The sequence below is a fragment of the Lepisosteus oculatus genome, chromosome 5 (assembly GCF_040954835.1).
Source record: "Lepisosteus oculatus isolate fLepOcu1 chromosome 5, fLepOcu1.hap2, whole genome shotgun sequence".
Taxonomy (NCBI): domain Eukaryota; kingdom Metazoa; phylum Chordata; class Actinopteri; order Semionotiformes; family Lepisosteidae; genus Lepisosteus; species Lepisosteus oculatus.
Window position 1 is genome coordinate 2,049,825 of NC_090700.1, and position 27,148 is coordinate 2,076,972.

A 27,148-nucleotide genomic window follows, 5' to 3' on the forward strand; every position below is an offset into this window, starting at 1 on the left:
GGATGGAAATGAAACGGACACGATGAGGAGACGACGAGGAACTGGGGAGGTTGATGAACAGGGGGGAGTGAGGGCTGTGCACTGGTGCTTGAGGGGGGGGGGCGTGGTCCAGGTGTACAAGACCAAGGGAGTCCAAAGGGAAAATCCAGAGCAAAGTCCAAGAGTCCAGAACCGGGTGATCCATTCAGGACAGACAAGACGGGGTTTAAAAACCGGAGCAGGATCCGGTGCAGGGACGGGGAATAAAAGTGGGTTAACGGGGCCAGGCGCCCTGATCCCCGGACCCAGATGGTCAGGATGCCGGGGTGAAGCCGATGCCGTCGGGTCTCTCCTGGACCCGCTGGTAGGCGGGCTTCCGGGCGTCCATCTCCCAAAGCTGAGCCCAGAATGGTAGGAGCGTCTGTCCTAAATAAGGAGGGGCTGGACAGGAGGCAGGTGGTCAAAATCAACTAAAATGGGAAAGAGCCAGAACGCCCTTGAGGGGAGGGATTATGATCGTGACATTCTGACTGATGAGACATTTAGCTTTTGATGATTTGATGACTCTATTTGGAGTATACTGTATATGTAGTAATGGATTAAGAATAAAATACACTACAAAATCATATACTTACTGTTGTGTTTTCTTTAGAATTCAAAACAAGCAGTAAGAGAGAGTGATATTATCAGATTTAATGTTTCTGACATTCAACGACAGTTTGTTTATTATGTTTTAAATTGAGTTTGAATTATTTTACTCTATTTAATACACAATGTCTCTTCTGTGGATCTGAGTGAGATTTAAGCTGTATATGAAATTCCACTGGTATCCCCAGGATATCCAAGATATTGTGAACATAAGAAGCTGAGAGAGGTTACATTTAGTCCATTGGTATCTTGTAGGTGAATGTAAGATAATCCATGAGGTTCTGGGATGTAACCAGTTTCTCTTCCTTAGACCAATTCCAGAGCAGCAATATATTTTCTATGATATGTTAAATAAAATATTATGCACTATTGTAAATGAGGCTTTCCTAGTGTAACATAACAGTTCTGGTTTTACGTTCTACAATATTATACTTATAATATACAATATTAACCAATATAATGTGAAATAATTTTTGCATTCACATCAACTAATTTGGCTTTAAGAAACAGAAACTTAATCCAGACCTCTGAAAAGAGGAGAGGTGTTCTTAATTAATATAATTCACATTTTGATTTCAGTGAAGTGATTTTATTTCAGTTCTCACATAATATTGCAACATTCCTTCTGAAGAACATTGGAACACAATACATGTTTCTGTTTACTTCTCAATAATATTGTACAACAGTAAGAGTGGTCACACTGACCTCACATTAGGATTTTTCAGTTTGTGTCTCACACACAAGTGCTCTATCTTTCAGGTGGAGACATGGACTCAGTGCTGTCAAAGCAGGTATTACTGGATTACTGTAGAACTGGATTTCACAGTTCACCCCAAATTGTAAGGCTTGCAGAAGTCATTGTTATAAAACATAGAGCATAACATACATTACAACCCAGTACACACAGATATAAATGCAGGACAAACAGAAAATGTTGTTTCTTTAATATTATTATATGTAATATTATGTTTGATATCTTTTTAATTTTATGCTTAAAATATGTTTGAAAATGTTTCTTAATGTTTGCATAAATTCACCATTTGAAAGTATAAAATGCTGCTTAACACATACATGTTTTTTATTTTTCTGTTTACAGTATATATATAGTATACTCTGCTGATTAGAAAGTGCTAAAGAATGTGAAAGTCTGGGGTAAATAGATTTAGATTTCTTGTGGATCTATAGTTTGTCAATTTTGTATATTTTTTAAATTTGTATTGTAAAACAGCAGTATATACACAGAAATTGAATAATCTGAGTGTTTAAAACTATATAATTAATTGTCTAACAATATTAACTATATTTTACTAATCTTTCTATTGATATTTTTATAATCTTTTTATGAATATGTATACAATTGTATGAATTATGTTTGAGAGTCTATTTTTTTGTTAAACACTTTTTTAATCCTTAAGCGAACTTGAGTGAGACTCAATCCATATATAAGGGGATTTAAAAGGGGAGGGATGACTAGAAACTCCACTGCCATGATATTGCGAAGAGTCTGTGATGTGTTTCTAGAGCCATATCTAGCAAACATCACATCAAAGACTGTGGTGACACTGAAGTTGATTAATGTGACCAAATGGGGTAAACACGTCTGTAGAAATTTATTCCTACTTTCTCCAGAATTTACACACACTCTGATAATCTGGATGTACGAATATAGTATAAAAAAGGCTTGTGAAACATGAATAACTAATAAAATGTAACCACAGATATTGTTGGGTGTTGTTTCCACACAGGACAGCTTTACAATTGACCAGTTGTCACAGTAGAGTTTGTCAATCTGAGACCCACATAGAGGCAGTCTGAGAGTTAACACAGTTTGAACTGTTACCTCAAAGAACACAAAAATCCACAAAATTAAAACAAATTTTCCAGCGATCAGGGCATTTATGATAGAATGATATTCTAAGGGCTTGCATATTGCCACATACCTGTCGTAGGCCATCACTGTTAAATTTGTAAATTCACAAAAGACAGAAGAGTAGATAACAATGGCTTGAATCATACATCCAGTGAATGAGATGACATGAGTGTCAGAGAGAAAGTCAGCCAGGAGTTTAGGATAGAAACCAGTGGTTCCATACAGTGTGTTAAGACTCAAGTTACAGATGAAGATGTACATGGGCTCATATAGGGATTTCTCCAGGAGGATTGTAGCAGTTAGTGTCAGATTCAGAAAAATAATCCACAGGTAAAAAAAAAGAGTAAAACCAAAAAAGATATATTTACGTGATCTGGTCTCATTTAATCCACTGAGTTTAAGCACTACAATGTTAGATGAGTTCTCCATGAGGTTGTGGTTTTTTAAAGCTGATCCTGATTTCCAGTTTGGGTGTTTACATGGTGTCCTCTGTGAGTTTAGCAGAAAACATTAAGCAGAATCTCTAGGATGAGCGATGTGTCCCCAGCACTCCATGCACACATTACAAAATGGCCAGACTCAATTTTAAAGAAAGAAATCAGTCCTTCTCTCCTACTGTGCTGTGATCAGACACTTCTGCTTCCTCTCAGCAGAGGGCTCTCTAGCCACTCATCCGCTTTGCCAGATTTGTGACTAAATAAGTCACTGTGGCCTGCCTTTATTCAGCAGACAATCTAAATATTTAAAAAAATATATAGCTGGCAATGCATCAGGTCTAACAGCACGTCACACAGCCATTAAGATAGTGAAACTATATATCAAACTTAGAAAGAAAAAGTAATATTTTTAAATATATTTACGCGGTTTTAAAATAAAAGAAATGAGATCTTTTATGTTTTATCTAAATGTAAGTCAGAATTAATGCAAAGTTTATGCTTTTCTCATTCCTTCAGTTCTCTTCTTGAGGAGCTGTGAGTAAAAGCATCTACAGTTTTTACCTGTCAGTGAGAGCAGGATGTTGCTGCCGGACGAATATGAAGCTCTGTTTCACAGCCTGAGCTGCTTTATTCTAGTTTATTCTCCCTGCAGGAAAGAGACTTTAGAGATTGCAGCATGTAAACAGTCCTGAGAGACCACTGGCTCTGTGTTTTTTGTTTAATGATCTTAACATGTGAAACAGTAGAGAAATAAGAGTTTAATTAGGATTATTATCCAGTTTTGCAAATACAGTGTAAGGACCTACAATATGCACTGTACGTTTGAGCTTAAAATGGAACTACAGCCTCAATTTCTCAGACGGGTTATTAAATCTCCGTAACAAAATAAATAAATTGAAGGTATTGCAAAATTTTACAAATGCCAAATTAAGCACAGAATGATACAGTTTAGTTGCCATGTTGTCACAAACTGCTGGTTTTGCTACGAGTTCAATTGTGATGAAAAAAGCATTTATTCCTGCTCACTAGTCTCTGTAAACAAACAACAAACATGTTCTCCTAACAATGTTAAATATGATGTATTTTAGTTGGTTGGCAGGTTGCTCTATTTCGCAATACTTAAAAGTATCCAAAATAAACGTCACCTTGTATGCATCAGTTTCATGAAAATATCTGCTATTAATATAGAATCAAACTTTGCTTGGTCTAAAGCATGTTTACAATGTGTTGCCTCGTTCTGAATCACAGACAAAATTCAGATCACAGGCAATATGGTACAACTAAAGGGACAAGGCCAATTATTTCAGTTAGAATGAAGTATTATTGAAGATTTGTAATAATCTTATGTGTGTCTTTACCAAGCAGGCTGTTGCCTGTCACAGGAATGAAGCCAAGGAGGCTACCCATTGTGATCTACCCGGTGGCCTTTGCATGTGGGCAAGTGAGGGAGATGAGTTTGTCTACTGGATATGGATCTTTCCCAATCCAGATCCATTTAGATATGAGTCAATACTCATTTAAGATGGATGTCCACTGATGGTGCCTCATAGATATTATGAATTTTAGTGCCTGGTTTATCCCGTGGGAATGGCCTTGTATCCTGCTCCTGATGACAGATGCCCTCGTATGGAGCAGTGCTGGTCTCGGGATTTGGAACTCTATATTTGGGTTACATCGTGATCACCAAAGTCTGGTTTTGGAGGGACTCAGTGTTTTGTCTTATTGTATTTGAACTCGTAAATCCTGATTTCCTTAACCTTAGACTGTGTTATAGACAATGTTATAGTGCTATTTCCCATGGGTTTGTAATTAAAACTTTGTCTTTAAACTTATACCATAGTTTTGGTTCTTGCACTTTAAGGGCTTCTGCTGTGCCACATAGGGTCTGTTTAAGTTCTTTAGCGGTTTTTAATAATGTGGAAACTATAACAGATTTGCTGTCATGAAGGAGACTCACTGCAATTTGACCTTCAATGTTACATTTCTGCTTCATTGAAGAACACCATTTATTTCTCATTCGTTTAAAAAAGGTACATCCACCAGAACACCATGAGCCCTTAAATGTGTCCCTGAGAAAGTCCCTGTATATAATAAACCTGGACTTCTGATTTGTATACTTCAAGACAAAAAATGTTTTATTGCTTTGTTCCGATTTCTTTTTTTACCTGACAGGCTGCTCATGGGATCCTCTGTTCTTTATTATCAGTAGGTCTGCTCTGTTCAAGCTAAAATATAAGATATACATCCTCAGTGAAGAAGCTGTAACATTAGTGTATTCGGATATAACAGGAACTGTCTACCCCAGGAGTGTGGAGTAGAAAGCAGCACTTTATTACAGTACATTAACACACCAGTTACAGATGAAGAGCGATGTGGGCGCAGGGAGGGATTTCTACAGAAGGTAAACTTGCATCATGAGCCCTTAGCTCATGGACTCTTGGACTCAGCACATTTCACACCTCTGGTACTCTCTCTCACGGCCACGACCACTCCAATCTCTCCGTCTGTGTTCTCAAAGACGGTTTTCCGAACTCATACATCAGAAAGACTACCGAAACCAAAGTTATCCTGCAGCTAGGATCACACCTTCCCCCTTCTCTTAACGACAGAATACTCTTCTTCTTAATTTTATCCATTCATTGGAAGTTTCATTTCACACCTCTCTACACCCATTCTGACTTCACACCTCTTGATTGGCCTCTCTTTCTGTCCCCTGCTCCCGCCTCTCGCTCCTCCTCCCTCGCAGCCTTTGTTCTCCCGCTACATTACCTTTGCCTACTGCCTTGTCTCTCTCACACCTGAAGAAGGCTCCACAGCCGAAACGTAGTGTTTTCATGGAATAAACCTATTACATGTTCCTTTGCAGCATACACATGCTGAAGCAGCTACCCACCTGAACTAATATTATGAGCTTTAAAACTGTAAAAACGTTAAATGTTACTAACGTGTATATTTTATTCTCCATGACAACATCACTCCATTTTAAGAGGTAGAACATGAGATGTCACCATTTCACAAGGAATTTGGGGCAATTCCCTTCAGGGAAGTCTGCTCTAACGTGCACTTATGAGCTACAACCTGTGATCTTGATTTTGTGCAGTAACACACAGTGTGGTTCCAAACATGATTTTTATTTTTAGTTCTTACATGATTTTGCATTCTTCGTGAAGGACATTGAAAAAGAGTAAAGCTCTGTGAAGTGTTTCAAGTTGCTCCCCAGTAATATTGTGCAGCTGCCAAAGTTGTTAGACTTAATTTAATATTTTTTTAATGTGTGACATTATAGTCCTGTGCCACAGACAGAGGAGACAGTTTAGGTAAAATATCATGCAGGTGGAGATATCAGCTCAAGCGTGCCAAAGCAGATATTCCAGGATTATTGCAAAACTGGACTTCATAGTTCACACCCAGCAACTGTTATAAGACCTAAAGCATAATATATCATATATCATATACAAGATAAGATTTTATTACCCATATATAATTTCTTGCATTAGGAATCTGTCTTTTAACATACCCCAGCTTGCTCTTCACACAGGCAGGGAGAGAGAAGCTTGGGGTTAGAGCACAGGATCAGCCATTTATACAGAACTCCTGGAGCAGCTGGGCTTAAGGGCCTTGCTCAGGGATTCCTCTGCCAGCTGTGGGATTTGAACCGGCAACCTTCCTGCCATGGGCGCAGATCCTGAGCCACAGAGCCACCACTCCACCCACAGTACAATCACCCACTACAGACACATACTGTATATGCAGGAAAAATTATTTTTATCCTTATGCTTTTTATCCTGTCATACAGTACTCATAACCTTTAAGTTTATTACATGTGAACATACATTATCACAAGAAACACATTCCTGAAAATGTTTCTATAGTATCGGTGGATGTTCACAGTTTAGAAATACAAAATTCTGAAAAACATTTTAAACTGTCAGGGATAAATATAGATTTTCTGTGCATCCATATTATATTGTGTAAGACCACACAACAGTAAGATAATTTTCTCAGTTCCTAAAACTACACCAAGAAAAGCCTTAAGAAATGAAGAAATATTCATTGATATTTTATATTGTTATTTGTAGCGTACACATTTTAATGTCTTTTAATGTCGAAAGTCTACTTTTCTGTTAAATAATATTTTAATTCTTATGCGAATCTGAGTGACATTCAATCCATATATGAGGGGATTCAGAAGAGGAGGGATGACTAGAAACTCCACTGCCATGATATTGCGAAGAGTTTGTGATGTGTTTCTAGAGCCATATCTAGAATACAACACATCAAAGAGGATAGCAACAGTGAAGTTGATTAATGAGATCAAATGGGGCAAACAGGTCTGTATAAATTTATTCCTGCCTTCTCTAGACTTTAAACACACTTTGATAATCTGGATGTAAGAATATACTATAAAAAAGGCTTGTAAAACCTGAGCAATTACTAAAATGTAACCACAGATATTGTTTACAGTTGTGTCCACACAGGACAGCTTTACCACTGACCAGTTATCACAGTAGAGTTTGTCAATCTGAGACCCACATAAAGGCAGTCTGAGAGTTAACACAGCTTGAATTGTTACCTCAGAGAAAACAAAAATCCACACAATGAAAACAAATTTCCCAGCAATCACAGCATTTATGATAGAATGATATTCTAAGGGTTTGCATATTGCCACATACCTGTCGTAGGCCATCACTGTTAAAGTAGTGAATTCACTCATAACATAAGTGTAGATCACCACAGTTTGAATAAAACATCCAGCGTATGAGATGACATGGGTGTCAGAGAGAAAGTCAGCCAGGAGTTTAGGATAGAAACCAGCAGTTCCATACAGTGTGTTGACATTCAAGTTACAGATGAAGATGTACATGGGCTCATGGAGGGATTTCTCCAGGAGGATTGTAGCAGTTAGTGTCAGATTAAAAAAAACAATCAACAGGTAAAAAAAAAGTGTGAGACCAAAAAAGACATATTTATGAGCTCTGGTGTCATTTAATCCACTGAGATTAAATACTATAAAATTAAATGAGTTCTCCATGAGGCTGTGATTTTTAAAAGCTGATTCTGATTTCTAGTTAGGGTGTTAACATGCTGTCCTCTCTGAGTTTACAAGAAAACATTAAACATTGAGGTGTCCCCGGCACTTCACACACACGTTACAAAAGGGTCAGGCTCAATTGTGAAGAGAGTAATTAGTCCTTTTCTCCTCCTGCACTGTGAACAGACACTTGCTTCCTTCCGCATGCTTCCAGCAGATGGGTCTCTACCCACATCCTCCTGCCTTGTGACAGAATAGGAATAGCACAGGAGTGCTTACCTCCAGCAAATAAAAATAAACGTCTGAAAATGTATTCGTTCTGTCAGAAAGCCAAACTGCCCTTAAGCTGATAACAAATATAAAATAAGAAAATTAAATAATAACAGGAATGCAATGACATTTACATAGTTTTAAAATGAAAGAACACAACCTGTAGAAGAAATATAAACTTCATGTTGTTCTCACCCTTTCTGTTCTCTTGTTTAAGTAAAGTTATGAATGACAATATGTACAGATATTACCTCTCAGGGTGAGCTCAGCATGTTGCTGCAGGAAGAGCATGTGAATTACTTTTTTCATCTTTATATGTTTCCTGCAGGTGGAAGGCTTTAGAGAATAACTGTCTTGAAACAGTCCTGGGAGACAGTTAAACTGTTTTGCTTGTTTAATGAACTTGAACTATAACACTACATGGAACTAAGACTCAATGAAAGATGTATTATCATTTGGGAGATTTCTCGCGTTTCACATAGAACAAAATCTGAAGAACCATATTCGGTTTCTTCTGAACTTTAATTAGGATAACAGGATGCTACGTTTTTTAACTAATGAACACAGTATAGCTTTCATGACACAATTTTAATCAACTGGAGGCTTTTGTTCACTTGCATGTATTTAAGACACAAGCTTGAATTTTACTGTACAACAAAAATGTTTCCTTGCAATTTTAGATTTAGTTCTTTCAGAATTAAAAAAAAATGTTAGGAAAGTAAGACAGGGTGTAAAGTCATTTTTCATCGCTTTACAAACTTGCAAGAGGGGAGTGTTTCTGATGGAGGAACGAATACACTTTATTCTTATGTTAAAGATGAATCACACAATTCATTCAATTTCCTGTCGGCTCAATAATATATTCAATTTCCACATGCAAAAATATGTTGTTGTCTCCAGCATGATACATGATATCCAGTTCTGCTGAGTGTGGATGAGTGTACACACAGAGCACCCTGACCTGTTCATCGCTTCATGTGGTCACAGTGCATTGCAGAGAGAAAACCGTATGTATTTCATTGACCCAGTTAAAAAGGTCAGTCTTTGCAAAATTAATAGTGGTGACATATTTCTAATATTTGGTCTTGACCCCACTTGGAGACTTGCAGCTCTGCTTAGTGCTTGGATTTGTGAAATGTACTTTCAGATTTGACTTGTGTGGCTGCGCTACTGAACCTCGGTCTGGCCACCTGAAGAACCTCTGTTATCTTTACTATCAATCTTTGGCCATGATGTCTATTGCTACCAATAGATGAGTTCCAGTGCATCCAAGTGATGTGTCTTCAGTATCTGTGATGCCCTTTGACCCCATTGTGGTTGACTTCATTCACAGAAACTGTTGTAGTGGAAACACGGACAGCTAGATTCGAGTTTGCTAGTGTGACACTTCATTGTGGAGTTTTCTCACCTCTGCAAACCTCTTACACAGAGTGAGGGTGCCTGAGTATATTTTTCACAGCTGCTGTTAGCTTGCGACCTGTTTGTTTTATCACTCATCATGTAAAACATAAGACCATCTTCGAGTTGAGCTCCTATTTTCTATTTTTTTAACATTGGTTATTTGTTCTTTCTTGAAAAACAACAAAAATATATCTCAAAAGATAATTCTGTGCCACAAAGCGTAGATCAGGACCCTATGGAGATGGTCGAATCTGAAAGTAAGTGAAATGGACACGGGGAGGAGATGACTAGGAACTGGGCAGGTTGACGAACAGGGGGGCGTGACGACTGTGCACTGGTGCTCGGTGGGCGAGGTCCAGGCGTACAAGTCCAAGGGAGTCCGAAGGGAAAATCCAGGGTGAAGTCCTAGAGTCCAGAGCTGGGTGATCCATCCAGGACAGACAAGACGGGGTTTAAAAACCGGAGCAGGATCCAGTGCAGGGACGGGGAATAAAAGTGGGTTAACGGGGCCAGGCACCCTGATCCCTGGACCCATGGTGAAGCCGATGCTGTCGGGACAGTCCTGGACCCGCTGGTAGGCGGGCTTCCGGGCGTCCATCTCCCAAAGCTGAGCCCAGAATGGTAGGAGCGTCTGTCCTAAATAGGGAGGGGCTGGACAGGAGGCAGGTGCACAAAATCAACTAAAATGGGAAAGAGCCAGAACGCCCTTGAGGGGAGGGATTATGATCGTGAGATTCTGACTGGCTTGAGAGACATTTAGCTTTTGACGATTTGATGACTCTATTTGGAGTATACTGTATATGTAGTAATGGATTAAGAATAAAATACACTACATAATCATATACTTACTGTTGTGTTAGAATTCAAAACAAGCAGTAAGAGAGAGTGATATTATCATATTTAATTTTTCTGACATTCATCCACAGTTTGTTTATTTTGTTTTAAATTGAGTTTGAATCATTTTTAGAGTGATAATTTATTTAATACACAATGTCTCTTCTGTGGATCTGAGTGAGAGTTAAGCTGTATGTAAAATTCCACTGGTATCCCCAGGATATCCAAGATATTGTGAACATAAGAAGCTGAGAGAGGTTACATTTAGTCCATTGGTATCTTTTAGGTGAATGTAAGATAATCCATGAGGTTCTGTGATGTAACCAATTTCTCTTCCCTAGACTTATTCCAGAACAGCAATATCTTTTCTATGACATGGCGTATAAAATATTATCCACTATTGTAAATGAGGCCTTCCTAGTGCATTACACAGCTTGAACTTACTGTAACAGATCTGGATTTAAGATCTACAATATTTTAAATATAGAGACCCGAAGAAGGCTCCACGTTGTGTTTCCTTTCTTCTCTTTTCAGCAGGAATAAACCTTTACTTGTTATATTGTAACATTTTTATTGTCTTTTAATTTTTGCTGCCTGCCTACAAATCTCTGCAGTTTTCTACATTAAACCTTTTCTGCCAATGCTGATATTTGTACAAATACAAACATCCATAAATATTAGTATAACATTTGTTATTATACGATCCACATCCACAGTGAATACACAGTTACTACAACCTCCTCTGACTGATGTTTTATTACATTTTTACTAAGGGCATATGATTAATAATGATGTTTTTCTATTTTGCCTGTTGAACATTTCACAAACTTTTCTAGGTTAAATTTCCACTACCTAAAATATCTACAAAAATTAATATCTGACACTGTTCACGTTTTAAAAGATACCATAATCTTATTTTAAAGGGAATTTAAATTAAATTGAGGAAACAGAAGACTTCATATTAACATATTTTTAAAAAAATTGTTAAGAATTTAAGCATGCAATATAAAACACCCCCTAAAACAAAATCACCATAGTTCTGGGTTTTAAATCTAGCAGTGCTGAAGAATTTCAAGCAAAACTCCTCAATATTTCCCTTTCTTTCATTAACCAATTAATTCTACTTAAATAAACAGAAGTTTAAGACAACACTCTTAAAAGAGACAAGATCAGATCTTGATTTTGTGTAGTATCACAAATAGTGATTCCAAAGTGTTTTTTATTTTCATTTCTCATATGATTGCATTCTTTCTGAAGAACATTAAGTCATTAAATGTTTTCAGCTGCTGCTAAGTAATGTTAGATAGATACTGTAGATAAGACTTTATTGATCCCAAAGGGAAGTTGATGAATGTTGTGCAACTACTAGAAAATAATAAATAAAAATAATATATAAGAAGCACAAGCACACAGTACACACTAATACATATGCAGGACAAACAGAAAACGTATTAAACCTGTAATGTAAAATGCTGTTGAGCATAAATGTTCAGAACAAAAACATGTTTCATTAATGTTGGTGGAAATTCACAATTTGTGAGTATAAATTGTTTTTAATTGAAAACATTAAAAAATGTCTGGGGTTAAAATACATCTAGATTTCCCATGGATTCATATTATAATGTGTAAAACATACAAAACTAAAAATGGAAAGTGATTTTTTTGGGTGCATGAAAATTCTACAGATATGAACAAATACTGTATTATAGTAATATTTGTAGGATACATAAGCCTAATTTATTAATTTGTCTATGTTGTACTCTTAGATGGCAACTATGTTCACAAATCTACATTTCTGTTAAGCAATCTTTTAATGCCTATGCGAATCTGAGTGAGATTTAATCCGTATATGAGAGGATTTAGAAGAGGAGGGATGACTAGAAACTCCACTGCCATGATATTGCGAAGAGTCTGTGATGTGTTTCTTGAGCCGTATCTAGCATACATCACATCAAAGAATGTGGCGATAGTGAAGTTGATTAATGTGACCAAATGAGGTAAGCAGGTCTGCATAAACTTTCCTCTACTTTCATGAGACATTAAACAGACTCTGATAATCTGAGTGTAAGAATATACAATCAAAAAGGCTTGTAAAACCTGAGCAATTGTTATTATGTAACCACAGACATTGTTGAGAGTTGTGTCCACACAGGACAGCTTCACAATTGACCAGTTGTCACAGTAGAGTTTGTCAATCTGAGACCCACATAAAGGCAGTCTGAGAGTTAACACAAGTTGGATCGTTACCTCGGAGAACACAGAAATCCACAAAATTAAGATAAATTTCCAGCTGTCATTTATGATAGAATGGTACTCTAAGGGTTTGCATATCGCCACATACCTGTCGTAGGCCATCACTGTTAAACTGGTAAATTCACACAAAACAGAAGTGTAGATCACAAAAGCTTGAATCAAACATCCAGTGTATGAGATGACATGAGTGTCAGAGAGAAAGTCAACCAGGAGTTTAGGATAAAACCCAGCAGTTCCATACAGGGTGTTGACACTCAAGTTACAGATGAAGATATAGATGGGCTCATGAAGGGATTTCTCCAGAAGGATTGTAAACATTAGAGTCATGTTCAAAAATACAATCAACAAGTAAAAAACTAGAGTAAAGGCAAAACAAATGTATTTTTGTGACCTTGTCTCATTAAATCCATTAAGGTAAAATACTACAACATTAGTGAAATTCTCCATCAGTAAGGTATGTTGTAAACTTAACAGATGAAAATAACAGATGGTGTAGCTGAATTTAAATTTTAAAACTGGATCATCTGTGTGTTAATTACAATATAGGAAACCAACATCTTTACAATCTGGTACTAGGTCTACAGCACTCCACCTAAGCATGTTACAGAAGAATTAGACCTGACTGGGAAATATTTAGTGCTTTTCTGCCGATTAGTACTTTTCTGCTGTGAACAGGCATTTCTCTTTACGATTAAAACAGAGGTTAATTAACTACAGATGATCTTTGTCAGAATAAAGTTTACATAGGATACTTCATATAAAAATATAAATATAAAAAACATTTTCTACATATATTTATATGTATGCTAAATATAAAAATATGTACAAGGAAATGCGGTATTATCTGAGGAAAGACAGAAGATTAAGTTACCAACAAGCACACACTTGTCTCTTTAGTTTAGAAGTTTAAGCTATGGATGACAATAGGTATAGTCTTTACCTCCCAGGGAAGGCAGGGTGTTGCTGCAGAGCATGAAGCTTTGTTTCTCAATCTGAGCTAATTTATACAGTATGTCTCCTGCCGGAGGGAGGCTTTAGAGAACAGCTGTCTGAAAACAGTCCTTGGAGACCACTGGTGCTTTTCTGGTGCTTGTTTAATGAGCTTGAGCTCTGACACAATAACGTATTGCAATTAAGATATCATTTTCTCTTCAAAAAGATGTGTTTCAAACTATATATTTCTACATCCCTAAAGGGCTGTGTGTACTATTCTTTTGAGATTATTTTCAATAAAGGTAACATGATAAAATATTTTTATTCCAATAATGCAGGTTTTTCTTATCTTGTGAATAGGACTAGTGTAATGTATCTGATAAAAATTGTGTTTAATTTCCGTCACTTAGAGTATTTGTAAGAAATTAATTTCACACCAACACTGACCCCATAATGAAATATTGTACCTTAAAAATGAAATCAATTAATTAATTAAATGCAAAGAACATAACACTTTATAGCAATGCAATGAAAATGTCTGATTTTTTAAATCATATTTGTTTTTTTTATTTTTCAGAATTGAAGTGTGTAACAAAAACATTCATTAAAATGAATTCAATTTGGGAAATCGTTGTGCTTCAATGTCTCAAAACAAAGGAGGCAGTTTAGGTAAAATACCATGCAAGTGATAAAGACAATATGGGCTGAGTACTGTCAAAGTAGATTTATTATACTGTATATAATTATTGCTGAATTGGAATTCCTACAGTAGTTCACAGTGGAAAAGCTTGCTGAAGTCATTTGTATAAAACATGCAGGTAAGGTATAACAGACAGAAGAACATTGGTACACACAAATACATTGAGTGCACAGGACAAATGGAAAGTGTTGTTTCTTTATCATCATACCTGCTATCTTGTCATACAGTGGGCATCACCTTTTAGTTTATTATAACAATGCTTGTGAGCAGAAATATCCACGTCAAAATATTTTAGCAAATGTTTTTTAATGTTGGCTTACATTCAAAATTTGGAAATATAAAATGCTGCAAGACTTTTTACATCCTTACCTCATGCTTAGCTCTCTTCATTGGCTTCCTGTCAGATACAGGGCGGACTTCAAAATCCTTCTACTTACTTACAAGGCTCTCAGAGGTCAGGCACCTGTCTATCTAATGGAACTTATTACTTTTTACAGTCCAAGTTGCCTCCTTAGATCATAGATGTCACGACCACCAGCCAGCTGAGATCAACACATAAGCGAGCCAATCAGCACCAGCAGCGGACTACTACTAACAAGCGCCGCCGCACGAGTTAACACACCTGCAATTGCTCTACCGTGCGGCACGCCGGGTTATTTATACCTTTCTTACCTGATTCCCGTTGCTCGGTATTGAGTTCTCTACTTGTTGCTCAGCCTAGCGTTCTTACCCCTCTTTTGCCTTCCTGGAATTCTGCCTGCACCTTTTGCCTTCGGACTTCGGATCTCGTCTCGCCCCTTGGATTGTTTGCTATCATTGCCTGTTTTGGATTTGACCCTGTAGCTCTCTTTTCGACCACGATTCTGTCTCACGTTTTGGATTGTTCGCCACCAGCGCCTTTATCGGATCTCGACCTACCTTCGCTTTCGGACTACGACTCAGCTCCTGGATTTGCTCGGTACGTTTACTTACCTCCCTGCGACTCCTGCATCTGCATCGGATCCTTTTCACCTCTACAGAGCAGTGTTACAATAGAATGCTGGTCCAGGAGCGACTCGACGTGATAGGCTTCACAACGGCATCCTGACCATCTGGGTCTGGGACTGGGAGCGCCTGGCCCCATAATCCCCTTTTATTTCCCCCAACCCTTCGCCAGATCCCGCTCCTGTTTTTAACTTCTTCTGTGTCAGAATGGATAACCTAGCTTTGGACATTGGCTTTCCCAGGATATTCTAACAGACTCCCTTGGACTTGTTCACCCTGGACACCCCCCCCAAAACACCAGCGCACCTTGGACACGTACCGTGTTATTCTTCCAGCCCCTATCCTAGTCTTTTTTTCTCTGTGTTTTCTCACTCCCTTCCAGATTGTGCTGTCTGCATTGGGTCCTGAACGATGCTTCGTGACAGCAACCATGGCTGCTGGTGCTGCTGTACATGCCATTGTGCATCTCTATGTTGGCCCACCACATAGATACATCTGTTCTAACCAAACAATCCTATTCTACTCCACACATGTCCGGATGGCGCCCGGGCTGGGCACCATCTGAGTTGGATGCTTCATCACTGCCATGGATCCAAGAGGGACATCGTGGATATAGCTATCGTTTAGGAGGAATTTACTGGTCTACAGAGATCTGCATGGAGTACTAACACACAGAAGACATGATGGATGGATGGGTTAATACCTTCATTATTTCCTTTTTTTAATTATATAATGTTAGCATGCCCAAAGGGTTGGGCAACCAGTTGACCTTGGACCCCTGGAGGTTTTTTTTTTCTCCTTATTAAGGAGTTTTTGGTTCCTCTCCTCCGTTGTCTTCTGGTCTTTTGTTCTGTATTGACAAACTGTATCATCAGTTGCATTGTTAAGCACCTTGGGGCAACTGATCAGTATTTCCACTGATCTCCTCTAGTTTGTGTTCTGTAGTTCATTCTGAAGAAACCCTTCTGGGGTGACTTTGTCTATACCTTTGAGAATCAGAAATACTTGTATCAGGTTCCCTCATAGTTTTCTCTGTTCAAGACTAAAACAGTTCTGTTCCTTAAGCCTGTGAGTGTAGGACATTTTGTAAAGGACAAACATGTCTGATTGCTCTTCTAGTGTCGTCTGATTCATGGGCAGCAATATCTTTCTATAATGTGGTGACTAAAACTTCACACACTATTTTTAAATGAAGCCTTACTAATGTGAGACACAATTTTCTAACATAACAGACCTTGATTTAATTTAATGCTTTTAACTGGATATCTTAAGGTTTTAACTGTCTTTTTAATTGCTTGCTCACATTGTCTAGAAGAGGTTACTTATCAGTCAACATAAACAGCTACAAGTCTTTATCATAATTAATCTCATATCTCAGTGTTACCAATTTTGTATTTATTCTTTATATTTTTGCTATTTGCACATAAAACAATGTAGATACAGCATCTATGTTAAATGTGATCTGCCAGTTTTGATAAAACATTTGTTAATATAATATCCACATCCACAATGAATTTCATTAATGTATTCAGATGTAAGAGGAGTTGTCTATCCCAGGAGTGTGGGGCAGAAAGCAGCAGTTCCATGCAGTACATTAACACACCAGTTACAGATGAAGATGTACATGTGCTCATGGTGGGATTTCTCCAGAAGGACTGCAGCCATTAGAGTCTGATTCAAGAGAATGATCGATAAGTAAAAGTGAAGAGTAAAGGTAAAAAGGACATATTTTTGTGATCTTGTGGCATTTAATCCATGGAGTGTAAATACTGTTACATTGGGCAAGTTCTCCATTTCTAGTTAGATACTATATGTGTTAAAAAGATGTGATTATGACTAACTAAGATTAAGCTTTAAAAGTTCCGTCAGTTGAAAATGTTACCACGAAAAGGTCTGAGGTCAGCAGTCCACCTGTGAAGAGAGCATTACATTACTGTGAGACCACACTCACTTCTTCCCAGCAGAGGCCACTCAAACCCCCCATTCTCCCCACCCTGTGTGTGTCCATGTGTGTACACAGACTGTACAGTATATCTAAAACAATAGGAAAAATAGGAAGGAATGATATTTTGTTTCTGAATTTAGTCTATAGTGAATGGGATGGTTACTAATGACTTGCAAAACAGAAACTGGGAATCAAACTAGAAAAAGAGAAAAGTAACCAGGACATGTTGGAAAATATATTTTTACTTGCCTGCTTAATTCTGCAATTTGAAGCATAACATATAGTACCACCCTTCAGTTACTTTGTTTTTAGTATTTTAGAGAATAAGGTATACAGTACACCTTCAGAAAACTGTCTAATACAGAGTTATATAGTACAAGTACATCACAATTTCCTTTGCATTCAGAATGTGGCGCTTTAATCATATGCTCAGCATCACACACGTACAAAATGAAATTTCAGTTCACATTTAAACATAGGAATTGTAGTTTGTCATTATTTTTAAGGTAAACAAGCTTCAAAAGTCAAACGTTTACATTTTGATACCGTGCATATTCTAGTGTCTGTTATTGCTACACCATCTCGTAACCCTTATGCGAATCTGAGTGAGATTTAAGCCGTATATAAGGGGATTAAGAAGAGGAGGGATGACTAGAAACTCCACTGCCATGATATTGCGAAGAGCCTGTGGTGTGTTTCTAGAGCCATATCTAGAAAACATCACATCAAAGACTGTGGTGACACTGAAGCTGATTAATGAGATAAAATGAGGAAAGCAGGTCTGCATAAACTTACTCCTGCCTTCTCTGGACATTACACACACTCTGATAATCTGGATGTAAGAATATACAATAAAAACAGCTTGTGAAACATGAACAATAACAACAATATAACTATAGATACTGTTGAGAGTTGTGTCCACACAGGACAGTTTTACCACTGACCAGTTGTCACAGTACAGTTTGTCAATCTGAGACCCACATAATGGCAGTCTGATATTTAAGAAAATTGCAATCATTACCTCACAAAATAGAACAATCCACAATATCAGAATAATTTTTCCAGCAGTTACAGCATTCATGATAGAATGGTACTGTAAGGGTTTGCATATTGCCACATACCTGTCATAGGCCATTACTGCTAAATTAGTGTATTCACACAAAACAGAAGAGTAGATGACAATGGCTTGAGTCAAACATCCAGTGTATGAGATGACATGAGTGTCAGAGAGAAAGTCAGCCAGGAGTTTAGGATAGAAACCAGCAGTTCCGTACAGTGTGTTGACATTCAAGTTACAGATGAAGATGTACATGGGCTCATGGAGGGATTTCTCTAGGAGGATTGTAGCAGTTAGTGTCAGATTCAGAAATATGATCAAGAGGTAAAACAGAAAAGTAAAGGCAAACAAGACATATTTATGTGATCTTGTTTCATTTAATCCATTGAGTTGAAACATTGCAACATTTGATGAATTCTCCATCGGTTAGAGATGCTTTAAGGCTGATTCAGAATTATAGTTTGGGTGTTAATATGGGATTGTTGATGACTTTATCAGAACACAAAATGCCAGACTCTCTAGGACACAGGCTATGTCTCCAGCACTCCATGCAAGCAAATTACCACAAGGTGAAACAGTAATATAAGTCATTACCTTACTGACAAGAATGTGTGAAGCAAAAAATACATGTAAGACATATTAATAAATATATAATTCTAATTCCATAGATTAAGATTAAACAAGTGCTCCTGTTAAAATTAGCAACAGCTTTCTGCTGTTATCATTACTTTAGTGTTTTTTAGGTATATCTACAGATGATAATACCTACAGTATAGACATTACCTCTCATGGAGAATGTGCTGAGAGCATGAAGGTTTGTTTCCCAAACTGAGATGATGGACAACTCATCTACAAACATTACCCCCTCTCTGAGAGAGCAGCGTGTTGGTGCAAGAAGAACACGAAGATTTGTTTCTCCATCTGAGCTACTTTACTGCTTTATTTAACTCCTGCTGGAGGGAGACTTTAGAGAGTTGCTGTCTGAAAACAGTCCTGGGAGACTCTTGACACTGTACTACTTGTTAAATGATCCCACGACTCTCTGGTTTTTGTGTAATCATCTTAAGGTGGAACTCATTAAGGTGAAAATAAAACTACTTTTAAATGGGCATCTCATGCTCTCTAGGAAATTGTGTGTAATTCATATAGAAAACTGCACATGTGCCAGAGAACCAAATCTATTTGAACAGTGAAATCAGGAGTCCATGCCAATATATGCCCTTTCCTCTGAGCTTAAAATGCACAGTATAAGTGTGAAAATAGATAAGAGAACAATATAAATGAAACAGTTTTCTTTTTCATTAACACAGGCTATAACACTTCTGGTACATTTCTGTTGAGCCATACTTGTCAACATAATGCATATGGGGCATATATTTAGCCCTAATTTCTCCCAGAGAGATATTTTGAAGTTAAATTGGTAGATTTTTGTTAATATCAAGGAAGTACATATGGCGTAATCACCTAAAGAAGATATTCAAATACAGTTACATTCAGTTTATGATTAATGTAAAATAAAAGCTATACTTTTCTTGGCTTTATATTTTACTATTTTACTGATATTTACTGTTTTGCTGTTTCCCTAAGGAAATATGATCATTAATTTTGTTCTTGTCTTTGAAAAATTATTTTTTTTCTTAATTTGATGTAATTCAGAGATGATTAGATTTCACATTTCATTTGACACACTTATATGATACATAAGTATATACAGTATATCATTCCAAATTTAAACATGCATCAGGAAAAAAAAACATCCAATATTCTTATACTATACATTTCAAACTGATAAAGGTTAAATTCCATACTGAAAGGAATAGAGAAGAGCAAATTGTCACGCCCTCTGCAGCCAGGGGGCGCTCCTTCTCTGTCCTGTCCCTAGTTTCCGGTCTGCTGTCCTTCCTGTCCCTCTCTTTCCCTTGGGCTATATATTTCCGGGTCTTGCACTCTGTCCTCGCTCAGCATTGACGTTCGGATGTCCTGAGACCCGCCTATCACCAGGGCGCCCCACGTCCGCTCCCTGAGGGCATAGGTTTCTATACGGCATTCCTGAACTCTTTGCACTATGAGCCCGGGCCTTTTTCCCCGTCTCGCCGCTACGCATATGGGTCTTTTTCCGCTCTCCTGCTCCCCACGGTTTGTCCCTTTGGACATCCGTGACACAAATGTTTCGGCTGTAGGTGAGAGAGAGGGTTTCACACCTGAAGAAGGCTCCACAGCCAAGCATCTCTGCTCTTTTCCTTTCAGCCTGAATAAACCTTTACCTGCTCCTTTGCAGCCTGCGCATGCTGACGCAATCACCTACTTGAACTACTTCAAACTGCTGTCACTGTACCTCTGAGTTCAATAACCAGCAGTGTCAAAGGATATCAGTCAATTACCTGTGTTATTTCCCTTTCTTTTCATTCATTTAAAACAATCCATGTGCCTTAAGGAAGGGAAAAGATTTTTTCTGCCTGATGAGTGACTTTTATTTTAATTTCCTATGTAATAAAGCAACATTCTGTTCTGATGAACACTGAAATGGAGTAAAGCTCAGGGAAATATTTCCATCTGCTGCCCAGTAATATTTCACAATGGAGCTGTTACTCTGACTTTACAGAAGGATTTCTCAATGTTTGAAAGGGAAACATAAGGGATAAAGGAAACAGTCTAGGTATCTATCAGGCAAGAGGGCATATGGACTTAATCCATAACCATAAGTACACTTTATGGGATTGTTACAAAACTGGAATTCATGCATCAATTATATTACTATTTTCACATCTTGTGTTTGAATGCTGATCTAAGTCATTGTAGAGTAGAGAGCAGAGTTGACTGTCATGTGCACAAGTGCAATGAAATGCTTATTTGCATGTATGCTCTTCTACAAGGACATCAAGGAAACACCAAAAACATAAACATAGAACAGCGGCAGCAACAATAATTTAAATAGCATACATCTTTGAGAAAAAGAAACATCAGTGTGAGCCAGTGGTTCTCGAACCAGTGTTTACATTTTCATACCGTCCATATTCTAGTGTCTGTTATTGCTACACCATCTCTTCACCCTTATGCGAATCTGAGTGAGATTTAAGCCATATATGAGGGGATTTAGAAGAGGAGGGATGACTAGAAACTCCACTGCCATGATATTGCGAATAGTCTGTGGTGTGTTTCTAGAGCCATATCTAGAAAACATCACATCAAAGACTGTAGTGATACTGAAAGTGATTAGTGAAATGAAATGAGGCAAACAGGTCTGCACAAATTTACTCCTTCCTTCACTGGATATTACACACACTCTGATAATCTGGATGTAAGAATACACAATAAAAAAGGCTTGTGAAACACAAGCAATTACTAAAATGTATCCACAGATATTGTTTAGAGTTGTGTCCACACAGGACAGCTTTACCATTGACCAGTTATCACAGTAGAGCTTTTCAATCTGAGACCCACAAAAAGGTAGTCGGATATTTAACAAAATGGGAATCAGTGTTTCACAGAACGTAACAGTCCACAGAATCAAAATGATTTTTTTAGCAGTCACAGTATTCATTATAGAATGGTACTCTAAGGGTTTGCAAATCGCCACATACCTGTCATAGGCCATCACTGTTAAATTGCTGTATTCACACATAACAGAAGAGTAGATCACAAAAGCTTGAATCAAACATCCAGTGTATGAGATGACATGGGTGTCAGAGAGAAAGTCAGCCAGGAGTTTAGGATAGAAACCAGCAGTTCCATACAGTGTGTTGACATTCAAGTTACAGATGAAGATGTACATGGGCTCATGAAGGGATTTCTCTAGGAGGACTGTAGTAATCAGAGTTAGATTCAGAAATATGATCAACAGGTAAAAGAGAAAAGTCAAAAGAAAAAAGATATGTTTCTGTGATCTTGTCTCATTTAATCCATTCAGATTAAATACTGCAATGTTAGATGAGTTTTCCATCAATTAGAGATGTTTTAAAGCTGGGTCTGACCTATTTTTGGGGTTTTAACGTGAGATCATCTGTGAGTTTACCAGAACACAGACCATATTCCCAGCACTCCATCCAAGCAAATTATCTAAACATCATAACCAGTTGTGAAGAGATAATTGAGTGTTTTTCTCCTGCTGAGCTTCCCAAAGTCACTTCTATTTCATCTCTACAATCACACAACCTTTTTTGAATCCTCAAACGCATTGATATTAAATAAAGCAGCATTAGACAAGTCCTCCATCTGTCATAGACATTATAGTCATATATTGTACAGTATAATGTAAAAGTCAATTACAAAATGTAACAGATGCAGAATTCAAGACATTAAGGTTAGTCTTTAGCACACTTACAATCATGTACAAAATAAAAGTTAATTGGAACACAAATTAATTTATAACTAATTTACAACAGAATATTTAGTTATAAGTAAATAGTTATAGATATAGATAGCACTTTAGTTAAAGCAAATTTACAGATGACGATATCTAGAAACATTACTACCTCTCAGAGAGTGCAGTGCTGCTACAGGAAGAGCATGAAGCTTTGTTACTTTGAGCTGCTTTTCTCTGCTTTATAGTGTAAGGTTCCTGCAGGAGGAAGAATTGATGACTGTAAACAGTCCTGGGAGACTCATGACACAGCAGTGCTTGTGAAGAAAATAGTGCTGTTTTTTTTTGTTTAATCACCTGGAGCTGGAATATATAATGGAAAGAAAACTACCCCTTTCCCTCGGGGACATTGTAAGTGTTGTAAGAGACTCAGGTAGGAAAGTGCACAAGGACCAGAACACCAATGTACAGTAGCCGGCAATGTACCTACAGAAGGCCTGAAAATTGTCCATGCCTATACTGTACATGCCTTTTCCTCTGAGACTTAAATGCACTTAAAGAACAAGGAAAGTGAAACACTTTTCCTTCTCAGTAATGCAGGTTTTCTAATTTGTAAATGGGAGTTTAGCTTTGTGCAGTGAAATGTAGCCAAATGTGCCTTCAGAGTCTGTGATGCTCTCAGATCACATGTGGTTGGAGTCGTTCACAGAAACTGTTCTTGTGGAAAGAAGCATGGTCAGATAACTGTTTGCTAGTGCAAACCTCTGACTGTTTATTTGTGAGCTTTCTCTATCTGCTCTCTGAAAAACTTGTTACATCCTTACTTACTCCTTACTCAGAGAAAGGATACTGGAGTGTATTTTCCAGTGGTTACAGTTACCACTTAGAGTGTCTTTTTGTTTAATGCACAATGTCTGTTCTGCAGATCTGGGGAAGATTTAAGTTGTCTGTGAAAACCCACTGCCGTGATATTGCAAACATAAGAAAGATTAAAATTTAGAGAATGACTTCGGCCACAACCCTTTGCATCAAGAGAAGCCTCCTAGTCCCGATTTTAAGTGCACATCCAGTTATTTCCACTGATATGCTCTAATTTGTGTTCTGCAGTTCATTCTGAATAAACCTTCTGGGTTGACTTTGTCTGTACCTTTGAGGATCAGAAATACTTGTATCAGGCTCTCTCAAAGTCTTCTCTATTCAAGACTAAATGAGTTCTGTTCCTTAAGCCTGTGAGTGTAGGACATTTTGTAAAGGACAAACATGTCTGATTGCTCTTCTTGTGTCATCTGATTCATGGGCAGCAATATCTTTCTATAATGTGGTGACTAAAACTTCACACACTATTTTAAATGAAGCCTTACTAATGTGAGACACAATTTCCTAACATAACAGACCTTGATTTAATGTAATGCTTTTAACTGGATATCTTAAGGTTTTGACTGTCTTTTTAATTGCTTGCTCACATTGTCTAGAAGAGGTAATTTATCAGTCAACATAAACAGCTACAAGTCTTTATCATAATTAATCTCATATCTCAGTGTTACCAATTTTGTATTTATTCTTTATATTTTTGCTATTTGCACATAAAACAATGTAGATACAGCATCTATGTTAAATGAGATCTGCCAGTTTTGATAAAACATTTGTTAATATAATATCCACATCCACAATGATTTTCGTTAATGTATTCAGATGTAAGAGGAGTTGTCTATCCCAGGAGTGTGGGGCAGAAAGCAGCAGTTCCATACAGTACATTAACACACCAGTTACAGATGAAGATGTACATGTGCTCATGGAGGGATTTCTCCAGAAGGACTGCAGCCATCAGAGTCTGATTCAAGAGAGTGATCAATAAGTAAAAGTGAAGAGTAAAGGTAAAAAGGACATATTTTTGTGATCTTGTGGCATTTAATCCATGGAGTGTAAATACTGTTACATTGGGCAAGTTCTCCATTTCTAGTTAGATACTATATGTGTTAAAAAGATGTGATTATGACTAACTAAGATTAAGCTTTAAAGTTCCGTCAGTTGAAAATGTTACCACGAAAAGGTCTGAGGTCAGCAGTCCACCTGTGAAGAGAGCATTACATTACTGTGAGACCACACTCACTTCTTCCCAGCAGAGGCCACTCAAACCCCCCATTCTCCCCACCCTGTGTGTGTCCATGTGTGTACACAGACTGTACAGTATATCTAAAACAATAGGAAAAATAGGAAGGAATGATATTTTGTTTCTGAATTTAGTCTATAGTGGTTACTAATGAGTTGCAAAACAGAAACTGGGAATCAAACTAGAAAAAGAGAAAAGTGACCAGGACATTTTGGAAAATATATTTTTACTTGCCTGCTTAATTCTGCAATTTGAAGCATAACATATAGTACCACCCTTCAGTTACTTTGTTTTTAGTTTTTTAGAGAATAAGGTATACAGTACCCCTTTAGAAAACTGTCTAATACAGAGTTATATAGTACAAGTACATCACAATTTCCTTTGCATTCAGAATGTGGCGCTTTAATCATATGCTCAGCATCACACACTTACAAAATGAAATTTCAGTTCACATTTAAACATAGGAATTGTAGTTTGTCATTATTTTTAAGGTAAACAAGCTTCAAAAGTCAAACGTTTACATTTTGATACCGTGCATATTCTAGTGTCTGTTATTGCTACACCATCTCGTAACCCTTATGCGAATCTGAGTGAGATTTAAGCCGTATATGAGGGGATTTAGAAGAGGAGGGATGACTAGAAACTCCACTGCCATGATATTGCGAAGAGCCTGTGGTGTGTTTCTAGAGCCATATCTAGAAAACATCACATCAAAGACTGTGGTGACACTGAAGCTGATTAATGAGATAAAATGAGGAAAGCAGGTCTGCATAAACTTACTCCTGCCTTCACTGGACATTACACACACTCTGATAATCTGGATGTAAGAATATACAATAAAAACAGCTTGTGAAACATGAACAATAACAACAATATAACTATAGATACTGTTGAGAGTTGTGTCCACACAGGACAGTTTTACCACTGACCAGTTGTCACAGTACAGTTTGTCAATCTGAGACCCACATAATGGCAGTCTGATATTTAAGAAAAATGCAATCATTAACTCGCAAAATAGAACAATCCACAATATCAGAATAATTTTTCCAGCAGTTACAGCATTCATGATAGAATGGTACTGTAAGGGTTTGCATATCCCCACATACCCGTCATAGGCCATTACTGCTAAATTAGTGTGTTCACAGTTTAGAAATACAAAATTCTGAAAAACATTTTAAACTGTCAGGGATAAATATAGATTTTCTGTGCATCCATATTATATTGTGTAAAACCACACAACAGTAAGATAATTTTCTCAGTTCCTAAAACTACACCAAGAAAAGCCTTAAGAAATGAAGAAATATTCATTGCTATTTTATATTGTTATTTGTAGCGTACACATTTTAATGTCTTTTAATGTCGAAAGTCTACTTTTCTGTTAAATAATATTTTAATCCTTATGCGAATCTGAGTGACATTCAATCCATATATGAGGGGATTCAGAAGAGGAGGGATGACTAGAAACTCCACTGCCATGATATTGCGAAGAGTCTGTGATGTGTTTCTAGAGCCATATCTAGAATACAACACATCAAAAAGGATAGCAACAGTGAAGTTGATTAATGAGATCAAATGGGGCAAACAGGTCTGTATAAATTTATTCCTGCCTTCTCTAGACTTTGAACACACTTTGATAATCTGGATGTAAGAATATACTATAAAAAAGGCTTGTAAAACCTGAGCAATTACTAAAATGTAACCACAGATATTGTTTACAGTTGTGTCCACACAGGACAGCTTTACCACTGACCAATTATCACAGTAGAGTTTGTCAATCTGAGACCCACATAAAGGCAGTCTGAGAGTTAACACAGCTTGAATTGTTACCTCAGAGAAAACAAAAATCCACACAATGAAAACAAATTTCCCAGCAATCAGAGCATTTATGATAGAATGATATTCTAAGGGTTTGCATATTGCCACATACCTGTCGTAGGCCATCACTGTTAAAGTAGTGAATTCACTCATAACAAAAGAGTAGATGACAATGGCTTGAGTCAAACATCCAGTGTATGAGATAACATGGGTATCAGAGAGAAAGTCAGCCAGGAGTTTAGGATAGAAACCAGCAGTTCCGTACAGTGTGTTGACATTCAAGTTACAGATAAAGATGTACATGGGCTCATGGAGGGATTTCTCTAGGAGGATTGTAGCAGTTAGTGTCAGATTCAGAAATATGATCAAGAGGTAAAACAGAAAAGTAAAGGCAAAGAAGACATATTTATGTGATCTTGTTTCGTTTAATCCATTGAGTTGAAACATTGCAGCATTTGATGAATTCTCCATCGGTTAGAGATGCTTTAAGGCTGATTCAGAATTATAGTTTGGGTGTCAATATGGGATTGTTGATGACTTTATCAGAACACAAAATGCCAGACTCTCTAGGACACAGGCT

General features: G+C 37.4%; 6 protein-coding genes across 6 annotated transcripts; all 6 read right to left on the reverse strand.

The window, feature by feature from the left end:
* Positions 1-1,993: 1,993 nt before the first annotated feature.
* LOC138239248 (olfactory receptor 4M1-like) lies at positions 1,994-2,926 on the reverse strand. The gene has a single exon (XM_069190761.1). The coding sequence runs from the start codon at positions 2,924-2,926 to the stop codon at positions 1,994-1,996; it is 933 nt and encodes a 310-aa protein (XP_069046862.1).
* A 4,107-nt stretch (positions 2,927-7,033) lies between these two features.
* On the reverse strand, positions 7,034-7,966 carry LOC102695449 (olfactory receptor 4E2-like). Its single transcript, XM_006627908.2, has one exon. The coding sequence runs from the start codon at positions 7,964-7,966 to the stop codon at positions 7,034-7,036; it is 933 nt and encodes a 310-aa protein (XP_006627971.2).
* A 4,103-nt stretch (positions 7,967-12,069) lies between these two features.
* LOC102695644 (olfactory receptor 4S2-like) lies at positions 12,070-13,171 on the reverse strand. Its single transcript, XM_015341248.2, has one exon. It carries the CDS (start codon positions 13,169-13,171, stop codon positions 12,251-12,253), a length of 921 nt encoding a protein of 306 aa, XP_015196734.2. The 3' UTR covers positions 12,070-12,250.
* Positions 13,172-17,539: 4,368 nt separating this feature from the next.
* Positions 17,540-18,769, reverse strand: LOC138239104 (olfactory receptor 52B2-like). The gene has a single exon (XM_069189735.1). It carries the CDS (start codon positions 18,764-18,766, stop codon positions 17,843-17,845), a length of 924 nt encoding a protein of 307 aa, XP_069045836.1. The 5' UTR covers positions 18,767-18,769; the 3' UTR covers positions 17,540-17,842.
* A 2,590-nt stretch (positions 18,770-21,359) lies between these two features.
* On the reverse strand, positions 21,360-22,283 carry LOC102696039 (olfactory receptor 6N1-like). The gene has a single exon (XM_006627911.2). The coding sequence runs from the start codon at positions 22,281-22,283 to the stop codon at positions 21,360-21,362; it is 924 nt and encodes a 307-aa protein (XP_006627974.2).
* Positions 22,284-26,106: 3,823 nt separating this feature from the next.
* Positions 26,107-27,042, reverse strand: LOC138239252 (olfactory receptor 4B13-like). Its single transcript, XM_069190781.1, has one exon. It carries the CDS (start codon positions 27,037-27,039, stop codon positions 26,107-26,109), a length of 933 nt encoding a protein of 310 aa, XP_069046882.1. The 5' UTR covers positions 27,040-27,042.
* Positions 27,043-27,148: the final 106 nt, after the last annotated feature.

Bases quoted from the DNA above. Each gene is read 5' to 3' on its own strand.
- LOC138239248 (XM_069190761.1), bottom strand. From the start codon at position 2,926: ATGGAGAACTCATCTAACATTGTAGTGCTTAAACTCAGTGGATTAAAT.
- LOC138239104 (XM_069189735.1), bottom strand. From the start codon at position 18,766: ATGGAGAATTCATCAAATGTTGCAATGTTTCAACTCAATGGATTAAAT.
- LOC138239252 (XM_069190781.1), bottom strand. From the start codon at position 27,039: ATGGAGAATTCATCAAATGCTGCAATGTTTCAACTCAATGGATTAAAC.
- LOC102695449 (XM_006627908.2), bottom strand. From the start codon at position 7,966: ATGGAGAACTCATTTAATTTTATAGTATTTAATCTCAGTGGATTAAAT.
- LOC102696039 (XM_006627911.2), bottom strand. From the start codon at position 22,283: ATGGAAAACTCATCTAACATTGCAGTATTTAATCTGAATGGATTAAAT.
- LOC102695644 (XM_015341248.2), bottom strand. From the start codon at position 13,171: ATGGAGAATTTCACTAATGTTGTAGTATTTTACCTTAATGGATTTAAT.